General features: G+C 59.6%; 1 protein-coding gene across 1 annotated transcript; it reads left to right on the top strand.

Annotated features, from left to right (window-relative positions):
- The first annotated feature begins 6271 nt into the window (after positions 1-6271).
- LOC106890458 (DENN domain-containing protein 2D-like) lies at positions 6272-10275 on the top strand. Its single transcript, XM_014946290.1, has 2 exons — positions 6272-6396; positions 10061-10275. Exons 1-2 carry the CDS (start codon positions 6342-6344, stop codon positions 10273-10275), a joined length of 270 nt encoding a protein of 89 aa, XP_014801776.1. The 5' UTR covers positions 6272-6341.
- The last annotated feature ends 281 nt before the right edge of the window (positions 10276-10556 follow it).

Here is a 10556-nt window from a genome sequence, read left to right on the forward strand (position 1 = left end):
TTGTGCCAAGCTTTGGGAAGATGCTGTTCCCTTTACGCCTGGGCTGTAGTGTCCCTGGTGTCCCCACAGCCAGGTGTGACCTAATTCTGCTTTGGATGCACGGGCTCAACCTGCCGCAGGGTGCCTGCTGCCACTGTTGGGGCTACCAGCCTGTTGTCCCAGCCCTGCCCCATCTCTGCTGTCCCCATGGGGAACAGAGTGACAGCCCTGTGCCTTCCCCGGAGGAAGCATCACCCCAAAGCAGCTCCAGATCAGCTGGGCCAGGACATGGGCTTCAGAGAGCAAAAGGGTTTTGATCTCTTGACCCAATAACCTGCAAGGGAACAGCCACGGAGGAGGACGCTCCATCTTCCTCTTCCCTGACCATGTGCATGTCAATGCAGGAAGGACACTCTTGTATTTTTGCAGGGGAAAGCCACCACCTCCAGCCTGCCATGGCCAAGGTGAGTTGCTATGGGTTTTGCCACCCATCCCACCCAGATATTTCCATCTCCTGGGGTGGCAGAGATTCCAAAGGATCTGGGGACAAGGGGGAGAGATGGGGGTTCCCGTGCCTCCCCAGTGCTGGTCCTTAGGAAGGAGGAGGACTTCCCCGGGAAACAGCGAGACAGACGGAAGGCCCAACCCCACCACTGCTCCTTGAGGGAGCCCACCCTTTCTGCAAGCTGGAAATGCCCTGGGATCCCACCAGGAGATGGTGGCCAGAGGCGTCATTCCTGCCCAGCACCTGTAAAGCCCTTGGGGATCCCATGGGATGGTAAATGGCTGCAGGAATGCAGAGGGACGTGCAGGGCTCTCGTCCAACCCTGGGTGCCACTGAAGGTGAGAAGTTGATTTAATTTCACAACCTGCAAAGCCCCTGGGGAGGTGGACGTCTCCGGGCTGGTCACCAGGGCTGGTTATTTTCTGTCCTTGGCAGTGTGACTTGCAAAGCAAAGTGTCTGGGCTCTCCACAAATTCAAGATCTTCCTGCACACCAGCCCGTGACCCACATCCCACCCCACCTCCCGGGCGAGCAAAAATGACCTTGGTTGTCCCTTTTTTCCACTGCTCGTGACCATGGTCACCTCTTCCTTGCAGGGCACAGGAGAAGCTGATGTCCTTTTGCACCCCAGCACGGCCACCGGGAGGGAGGGACGGGGGGAGGACGGAGGGAGCCGCCAGCGAGGGGTTATCTGATCCCGGCAGCTCCGGTGTAAACTTAGCATGGCCTTTCGGAAAGTACTCGCTGTGGCAAAACACGCAGTAAATCACCCTCCCGAATGCCAACAATATTTCGAGATTAGCAAATCTTACAGAGCTCCTTGGGCTAAAGCTCAGTTTGGGGTCGTGGTGTGCAGCCCGGCCAATGTAACTTGGGGGGGGGTCTCACCATCCCAGTCCACCCCCCTGCCATGTCCCCATGGATTGCACTGAGCTGCAAATGCTTCCTCTTCTATGGAGGAGATGGGGCAAGGTCTGGGCTCAGGACCAGGTGTGGGGCTGCAGGACCCCCACGCTCACCTGGGTGCCCACCCCACACTGCTGAGGAGCAGGACTGACCCTGTGATTTCCCTGCCCTCCCCTTCCCAGCCTGCTTGGAAAATCATCAATTTCCTCCATATTTTTATCAAGTAGCAAACCAGCTCCCCACCGGCTGCCCTGGCCCTCTCCAGCATTGTCCTGTGCTCCCTGGGGCGAGCCACCGTGACCCCCAGCATCATCACCTGGTCCCCCATGTCCCCAACACCCCTGGTACCAGCAGGTCGCTGAACCCCAACACTACGGGGAGGGGATACCCAGGACTTTGCAAAAGCCACCCAGGAGGTTGGACTCCGGTGCCACCACCTGCCTCCAGACGTGCCACGAGTTGACCCTCTCCAGCATTGTCCCGTGCTCCCTGGGGCGAGCCACCCTGACCCCCAGCATCACCACCTGGTCCCCCATGTCCCCAACACCCCTGGTACCAGCAGGTCGCTGAACCCCAACACTACGGGGAGGGGATACCCAGGACTTTGCAAAAGCCACCCAGGAGGTTGGACTCCAGTGCCACCACCTGCCTCCAGACGTGCCACGAGTTTCCCAAGCTCAGCTGAGGGCTGATTCTGCACCAGGGCCCTGCCTGTGGGGGGAAAAGGAGGAACAAGCACTTTGAACTGAGCAGAAAATGGGGTGACAAGGACCTGGAAGCCAAATCCAGGTGCATCCAGATGGGAAATCAGCCATAGGCTTCGCACGCTGCAGGTGATTAACCCTTGAAACATGCTCCCAAGGCCGAAATGGCCCAGAGCTGGCATTTCAGCCCAGGACAAGTCACTGGCTCTGCATGGGAGGGACTGGGGATGACCCCGTGCTACACCTGAGGTTGGGCTCTGCGGCTCGACCCTTTCCATCTATGGATGCCCTCCTGGAAACAGCGATGCCAGCCCTTCTGGGAGCCTGTAAACTGAGACGTCTTTGCGCCTCCTGACCATTAAACGGCCTCAGAAAGGAGCAGTTTCCCTGCATGATATTTGGAAGTGGGCTGCAGCCCAGCACCAGTCCTCCCTGCCCACCCGCTGCCCAACACCACCTCCAGGAGATCCCAAAGGTGGATTGGAATGCTTGGGATTAAAACCATCAGGTGGAAGGAAGTGGGCAAATTAGCTTTGTTTTCTAACCCCTAGGAGATTTGTAGCTCCCTCTGCAACCATTGTGCAAGAAATTGTCCCTAAAGATTTTTTCATGCAAAAAGGGGCAACCTTTGGGATCTGTGGCTTGGACTTGGGCTCCCTACACCCCAACAATTAGAGCAGGGCTGGCTTTGGGGAACAGGGGATGCATCTTGCCAAAAAGCTGTGATTTTAGTGTCCCATGAGGGTTGACATCTCTTCTCCTCACCTGGTCTGGGGCAGCTTTGCTCCCAGTGCTGGGCTGGAGTGTCCCAGCTGGCTCTCAACCCCCTTGTCCCAGAAGTTCCCCCTGCACATTGCCGGGGGGAACCCCCCCCCACAACCATGAGGGAGAATAGGAGCAGGCAGGGGATGTTACATGGCACCAGGTTTTGGGGAGCTGGGAGTGATCACCAGGCGCCAAACAGGGCAGTGAGCGAAGCATCAGTGTCAGGAATGGTGCAAACACAAGTGAGCTGAACACACACATCCTCAGCCTGAGCACAAACTGCCCCACAGCCAGACAGGCAGAGAGAAAAGTCTCTTGGGAGGAAGGTCCCCTCTCCCGCAAGGTCTCCCAGAGACACTTCTTTGCTCTAATGCTGCCATCCAGTGGGAGAAACTCCCTGGGATGGGAAAGGCTGGAAAGGAAGGTCTTGGGGTCCCCAACCCAGGGGTGGGGCACCCACCACCACCTTGGGCTGCTCTTGGGGACCTCCCCCACCAGGGATGCTGCAGGTAAACTCCAGCCTCCATCTCCAAACCCCAACCTCAGCCTGCCCATGATGGGCAAAATAAAAACCACTCACTCTCTGCACTCTCGAGCTGCTCCAGCATCTTAATGCCCTCCCAAATCACAGCACCCAGCGAGGGGACGGGGAAGGGGTGATGATGCACCAGGAGGAGGTAAAAGGCAGCAAGCTGAGCCTTCCTCAAGAGGAGGAGGAGGCTGCAGTGCAAGCAGGGACCCAGTGGTGAGGACACCCCCATCCCAGTGCGATGGGGCCCCGTGGGATGCTCACAACGGTGTCCCCCAGTGTGGGATATTTGCAGTCTGAACACGCCACTCCTGCAGAAAGCCAAATTCCAGCGTGTATTCATCAGCACTGAGGAAAGAAATGCAAAAAAAAAAAAAAACCAAACACAAAACTCCCCGGGTTCAGGAACTCTCCTCAGAAGCGAAATGACTTTGGCAACAGCAACAGAGCAGCACAAGGGCAAGTGTGGCATCTGCGGTGGCCAGCGGCCCCGAGGGTCCCACAATGTGCCCGTTTGTTAGCCCGGTGGGCGGCTGGCTTCCCGCAGAAAGGAGCTTTCAGTGGGAATATTCAAGAGTTCAAACCCCTTTCAGCAGCGCAAGGTTTGCTGGATTGTGCCAGGGGCACAAAGGGACAGTGTTTCCTCGGGAGCGGGGAGGTTTCGTGGCTGGGAACACGGCTCTTTTCTTCCCCGCACAGAAGCCGCCTGAGCAAGGAGCATCGAGGCAGCATCACAGCCACAGACTTACCTTAAAGGGAGAACACAGAAAAGATTTGTGTATAAGGGGAGGAAAAAAAAGAAAAACCAACCAACCAAAGAATTTGGGGATTTCTTTTGGCTAAAGGCAGCAGCTGTTTTCCCAAGGTTGCTCCAGTTTCCAGGAAAGCAGGGATTTTCCTCCAAAATCAAGGGGGGGAAAACCCCTAACTTTCAATTTTCCCTTCGTGCCAAGAGGAAACTTCTCCTGGGAACAAGCCCTGTGAGCAAACAAACACGCTGCTGCCGCCGCCTCCGGGAAGCCCATGTGCTCTTTCAGCCACTCAAGATCAGCCTGAAACTATCCCCTGGACCAGCGATTCCCTGATAATTCCAGCAAGGAGGAGCATCCCGGCCGGGTCAGAGCCACGCGCCCCAGCAGGGACGTGTTTCAAAAGCATCCACCACCTCTGCGAGCTGGCAAAGGCCATTTCTCCTGGCTGCAGACCCAGCCCCGAGCTCCAGCCCACGCTCAGGGAAGGAAAAGGGATGGGAAGCGCTGCAAAATGAGAAAGGAGGATATTTGGTGTAGGAAACCTGGTCTGCAGCTGCAAACGGCCACGCTCCGGCATCAGGGCTGAGAACTGTGCACAGCTCATCACACCCAAAGTCCTCATAACCCATAGCTGTGCCCAGAGCCCCTTCTTGTGTGTTTAATTACTGCATAAGCACTGCCTAAAAATGACAGAGGAAATATTAGGGACGTGGACAGGCTAAGGATGGGAAAAGGGGTGGTTTTTTAAAGATATCACTGGTTTTAACGAGCCTTCCCTCAGTGGTGGGTCTGGAGCAGTTAAACCCCCAGCAAAGCTGAGCAGCTCCCCAGGCGTCCCGGCTGCGTGCGTGATGGGGCAGCCACCTTATCACAGCCTAATGACCTGCCCTCCCTTCCTGTAACCAAGACGGATGGCAACCGGCCTCCAGCCCCAGAGTTGGCCGAGGCGCCTCTGAGTCACTGGGAGCGGGGGAATAAATCTCTTGCCTGATGGAGAAACGCCAGCCCCAGGGAGAGCACAACCCGGCCGGCGTTCCCAAGCGGAGCCGGGACAACCTCCCAGCCCATGGCCACGGAAACGAAACCATGGGGTGGCTCAGCTGAGTCCCCATCACCTTTTAGAGGAGGAGACCCCAAAACCTCTGTCCCCTGGAGGGGACGGTTCATTGACACCCCCAGCTCCTCAGGGGCTGGGCTGGGCACCATCCCTGGCACCAGTGGGCTCCTGGGGAGAAAAGGGCTTGCAGGGGGCAGGGAGGCCAGAGCCATGCTCGGGGGGGGATGCTGGAGGTTTGGGGCAGGGGGCTTTGTCCCCTGTGGTGTAGGACAAAGTCATCCCTTGTCCCCGGGGTCCCCCTCCCCCATTTCTCACCCTGTGCCCAGTCGTGCCTCGTCCCCTACCCGGGCTGTGACCCCAGCCCAGTGCTCAGCCCCCCCCGTGCCCGGTGCTCCTGCCACACCTGTACCCAGGTCTCTCCCGGGACCCCCGTGCCCGCTGCTCCTGCATCCCCCCGTGCCCGGTGCTCACGGCATCCCCACGCCCGGTTCTCCCGGCTCCCCTATGCTCAGATCCTCCCTGCTCCCCCATTCCCGGTGCCCCCGGGACCGCCGTGCCCGGATGCTCTCGGTGCCCCCGGGACGGCCGTGCCGGGATGCTCTCGGTGCCCGGTGCCCCCGGGACCACCGTGCCGGGATGCTCTTGGTTCCCGGTGCCCCCGGGACGGCCGTGCCGGGATGCTCTCGGTGCCCGGTGTCCCCGGGACTGCCGTGCCGGGATGCTCTTGGTTCCCGGTGCCCCCGGGACGGCCGTGCCGGGATGCTCTCGGTGCCCGGTGCCCCCGGGACCACCGTGCCCGGACTCTCTCAGTGCCCGGCGCTCCCGTTATCCCCGTGCCCGCTCCTCCCGGCTCTTCTGCAGCCAGGTGCTCCCGGCTCCCCGCTTCCCCATCCTCCTGGGACCCCCATCCCCCGTTCTCCCGGTTCCCCGTGCCCGGCGCTCCGGGACCCCCGTGCTTAGATGTCCCTGCTCCCGGGACGGGCTCCCGGTGCTCGGCCGGTGCCAGGTAGAGTCCACCTCCCCTCCCCGCTCCTCCTCCCCTCTCCGCCCCGTCCCGTCCCGTCCCTCCTCCCCCGGGAAAGCGAAAGCGCGGCGGGCGGAAGCCGAGCCTTCCCCGCCGGGCCGGGACCGCACCGGGGCCACCATGGCTTCCATCGGCAACTTCTTCCGACGGAGCCTGAGGCGCTCGGTCCGCAGAGGTGAGGGTCGGGACGGGACAGCGGGGAGCGCAGCCCCCCGTCGGGGGGTGCCGGTGGCGGTGCCGGTATCGGTGGCGATGACGGGATCGATGCCGGTGGCGGTGGCCGTGCCGGGACCGGTGGCGGTGACGGGACCGACGCCGGTACCAGCCCCGGGGCCGCGGCTGCGGGACCCGACGGTTGCCGGCGGAGCGGGGACTTTCCCGGGCAGCGCAGCGCGGCGGGACCGACGGGACGGGCACCGGCACCGGGTCGAACCCCCCCAGCCCTGCCCGTACCCTCCGGAGCTCGGGCCGTCTGTCGCCGGGGTTTACTCATCTCCCGGGGCTTGCTCCATCCTCAGGGGCTCACCCCATCGCGGGAGCTGCCCCCCATCCCCTGGGAGCCAACCCCGTCCCAAACCCCCCTCCCCCGGGAGGGTTTCCCGATCCCCGGGAGGGTTTACCCCATCCCGGGGGCAGCCCCACGGGCTTCCTAATTATCGCATCCCCAAAAGCTGTTCTCCCACCGAGGGAGCGTCGCAGGGCACGGGCAGAGCGCGGCATCACGGGCAGAGCGGCCGCACAAGCTCTTGCACGGGCCGGGACGTGCCCGGGTGGTGCCAGGTCCAGCCCGTGATACCGGGCACGGTGCCCCCGGGACAGATCAGTCCTCCAGAGCCTTTAGAAGCCGATGCAGAAATCGATCCTTTTGGAATTTGTGAGCTTTGCCGAGATACGGGATGGATTTTCGGGGGTTTCTTGCCTGCCCTCTCACAACCCCCAGCAGAGCAGGTTGGGGCAACCTGTGGATTTGGGGGGGCTCACTGCGAGTTCCCCCCCTCGGGTCTGTTTTGTGCTGCCTGGCTCTTGCTCCGGGGGCGATATATGTTTTTTTTTTCCGAGCTCTACCGAAAAGCTTTGATGAAGCAAAAGGCGGTTCCTCTCCGCCGGGGCAGGTGGATGGTTGCACGGTGTGGGAAGCAGAGCTCCCCCCAAAAACCCTCGTGCCAGGCTGGGAGATTTCGGTGCACCGCAGCCCCGGGAGGAAAGAAACAGGTTGTGCCACATCACGGCACGGGTCTGAGCACAGCCTTCAGCTGATAAGAAAACTCTGCAGGATGGAGGATCGAGGAAGCAGCGCAGAAAAAAAGTTGTTTTCTTCTAACACCAGCAGCCCCGGTGCCATTTCCGCATGGGCCGGGGCGCAGCGTGGCAGCCTTTGCCCTCACTGTGCCCGGAGGAGGCAGGGGTGAAAATCCACGGCACCGGCAGCCGCTTTCCATCCAGGAGCTGGGTGACCCCCCCCAGCCCCCTCCTCGCAGGGAATCCCACTGCTGGGGGGGCTGGGGGTGGTCCCCAAGTCTTCCCCACTTGGGCTCCGGGAGAGTCATTGGCCAAAGCTCTTGTGACCCCGGGATTTACTGCACCTCCCGGGGCTTGCTCCATCCTCAGGGGCTTAACCCATCCTGGGAGCTGCCCCCCATCCCCTGGACACATCAAGGACTATGAATCCTGCCAGTTTTGGGGAGTGCTGGGACTTCTGATGCCACATTAAACCCGTCCAACGCTGCACGATGGTTCATGGCCCTGAACATCCCCAGAACTCATCTTCCAGCCCAGGGAAGGAGTATTGTGGTCCCGGAGGGATTTAGGCTCTGCTGGTGAGGGCTTTGTGATCAGCCCTGGTGCAGGGGATGCTGCCGGGTGACACCACGCTGTCGGCAGGTCTCACCACGTTGGGTCACCTTCGGGCAGGCACAGGGTCCCTCTGCGAGTGACAGACCCCCAGCCCAGCACGGCCAGTCTCCCCAGTGTGGCAGGTTTTACTGGGCTGTTTGAGAAGACCCTGGACGTGGTGCAAACCCAGCCTTTCCTTGAGAGCACGGCTTGTGTTCTCCAAAATGCAGGATGGGACCAGATAGGGCAGGATTTAACTGGACTTTCACCTTATCCTGGCAATCTGTGATGGGAAAACAACCGACACCGGCATCCAGCGAGGGTGGGGGATGCCAGAATGCTCCCCACTGCACGGCCTGGTTCCCCAGGGTCCCCCCAACAACAACCTCCTACCCCGGCCCTGTCGGTGAGATGGGACCACTGAAGCCATTGCTGGAGCATCCCAAGGAGAAGCAGCAGCAGCAAAGTGAATCTCATTGACCTATTTTCCCTGTTCCCGAGCACTTTTCTGGGTTGTCACCCAGGTGACCCCGCTGAGGACAAACCAGAGGTGTCTGCACCTGGGGTCTCACCCACAGGATGCTCCTGGGCTTCCCACTGCTGCAGAGGGACATCTTCGGGATGAATTTCACCTTGCCAAGAGGAAGGACTTTGCATGCGGAGGTGGAGTGGCCTCAGGGTGCAGGTGGGGGCAGCTTTGCACATCTCCCCGCCCCCAGCTGGGAAAGGTGTTCCTGGGAAAGGGCATCCCATGATGGGACCATAAGTGTCACCTCCTCGGATGAGCTTTCTGCTCCCATCGGCTCCACATGACCTGGAGTGAAGGGTTGAAAGGTGTTTCCAGACTTCCAAGGAGGTGACTATGGAGCTGGTTTGACAACACAGGGTGGGGTGTCCGCCAGCACTGCTTCTGGAGGAGGATGTCATGTCTGGGGGAGCAGGACGATGGGAGCAGCCATCCATGGCCATGCCTTGCCCTGCTGAGCTGTGGCACAACTAACAGAGCCCAGGGACAAACTCCAGGATGCGGGGAAAAATTGCAAGAGTCAGTTATTTCATCCAGCTACGCGTTTTTTTTCCTGCCTGGCATTCCTAGGAGCAGCTCAAGGATTTCTGTTCCAGCTCCCCACCATAACCAGAGCCAAGACCAAGCCCGGGACAGTTTCAGTGCCAGGAACCAGGGATTTAGTCTCAAGAGGGAGAGGGGAGAGGGAAGAGCTGTGGCATGGCCTGGCTGCAGCCTCTTGTGGCATTTAATTCCTCTCCTTCCCAGCCCTCAGATCTCACTGCCCCACCGTGATCGTGCCAGTGCCCTTGGAGACGTCAGCTTGGGCTCTTTTCACTCTTATTTCTGGTTTTTCGGGTCGTGACAGCTGACGCTCACCAGCTGTCCTACCCAACCGGCCGAACAAGAAATGGGGTGTAATCTCAGGGAATTACTTTGCTTTGGGAGCTGTGGTTTAGGGAAAACCCTCGAGTATCTCATTTGCAAGCAGCAGTTCCCAGGACTGAGGACGTCTGGCAGGGAGAGGCTGGGATTCATCTTGTTGGAGCCTTTGGAGGTGCTCGAACAAGATCTGTGCTGTTTGTTTGACCCTTTTTTCCCTCTCAGGGAATAAAATTAACTGCTATAAAGGCATTCCCACACCTTCCTGCAGATGCTTTCTGCAGAGACCGTCTGCTCTCCCCGTCCCACGTGCCAGCTTCGCTCTGGGCATCCCTCTGCCCTTCCTGGGATGGGGCGAAGAAGGGCTGGGAGTGTCTGACAGCACTTTGATTTTGTCCAAAAGACTCATGAAAGCCACTTCTCGTTCCCTGCCCCGCACCAGCACGTCCCCAGCTGCTCACTGTGGGGACCAAAACACCCTGTGCACCAACTCCAGGTTCTCTCCAGCCACTTTGGCCGGTTCACATGTAGCTCTGCATCCCCTCTCCTGCCATGAGGACACCTCCCGGGCTTTCATTCACTCTTGTTTTTTGGGTTGTTTTTTTCCGTTTGGCTACAGAAGGAAAAGAGGAGGATGGAAAGAAGGAAAACAACCCCTCACGGGTGCCGCAGGGGAAAGCAGGAGAGCGGAGCTCGGTCCTCTATTCCGCTGGACAGTTTTTCTTTGAGTACCTGGTGGTGGTGTCGCTGAAGCCGGTGACAGATGGACGTTATGAACCCAAGATAAGCTACCAGTTCCCAAAGGTATTTAATCCCGCGTTTCTGGGAAGATGAGTTTTCTGAATGTAGAGGAAAAGGTGATGTTGCTCCTTCCCCGTCACTAGAGCAGGGGGAGGAGAAGAGAAAAATACCGCATGTCCTGGAGTCACACACCCAAGCCCCAGAGCTTTGCCTGCAGTGGGTTGGGGTTGCTGGGACCGTCTGTCCCTCCCTGTGGTCCAAGCCCTGGGCCACAAACCCCAGAAGGAAAGTTCCGGGGTGGTCCTTCCTCTCCTGTCCCACAGGGGAGACCACAGCAGTGAAATCACACCTTGGGGAGGTGGCACAGGAGGAGA

Source organism: Calidris pugnax, unplaced genomic scaffold (genome assembly GCF_001431845.1).
Source record: "Calidris pugnax isolate Ruff unplaced genomic scaffold, ASM143184v1 scaffold116, whole genome shotgun sequence".
Classification (NCBI taxonomy): Eukaryota; Metazoa; Chordata; class Aves; order Charadriiformes; family Scolopacidae; genus Calidris; species Calidris pugnax.

What these genes read in the sequence shown, in the direction of transcription:
- LOC106890458 (XM_014946290.1), top strand. Translation starts at nt 6,342, where the DNA reads ATGGCTTCCATCGGCAACTTCTTCCGACGGAGCCTGAGGCGCTCGGTC. An exon ending in GAGGCGCTCGGTCCGCAGAG is followed by an intron (nt 6,397 to 10,060) that starts GTGAGGGTCGGG and finishes GTTTGGCTACAG; the next exon opens with AAGGAAAAGAGGAGGATGGA.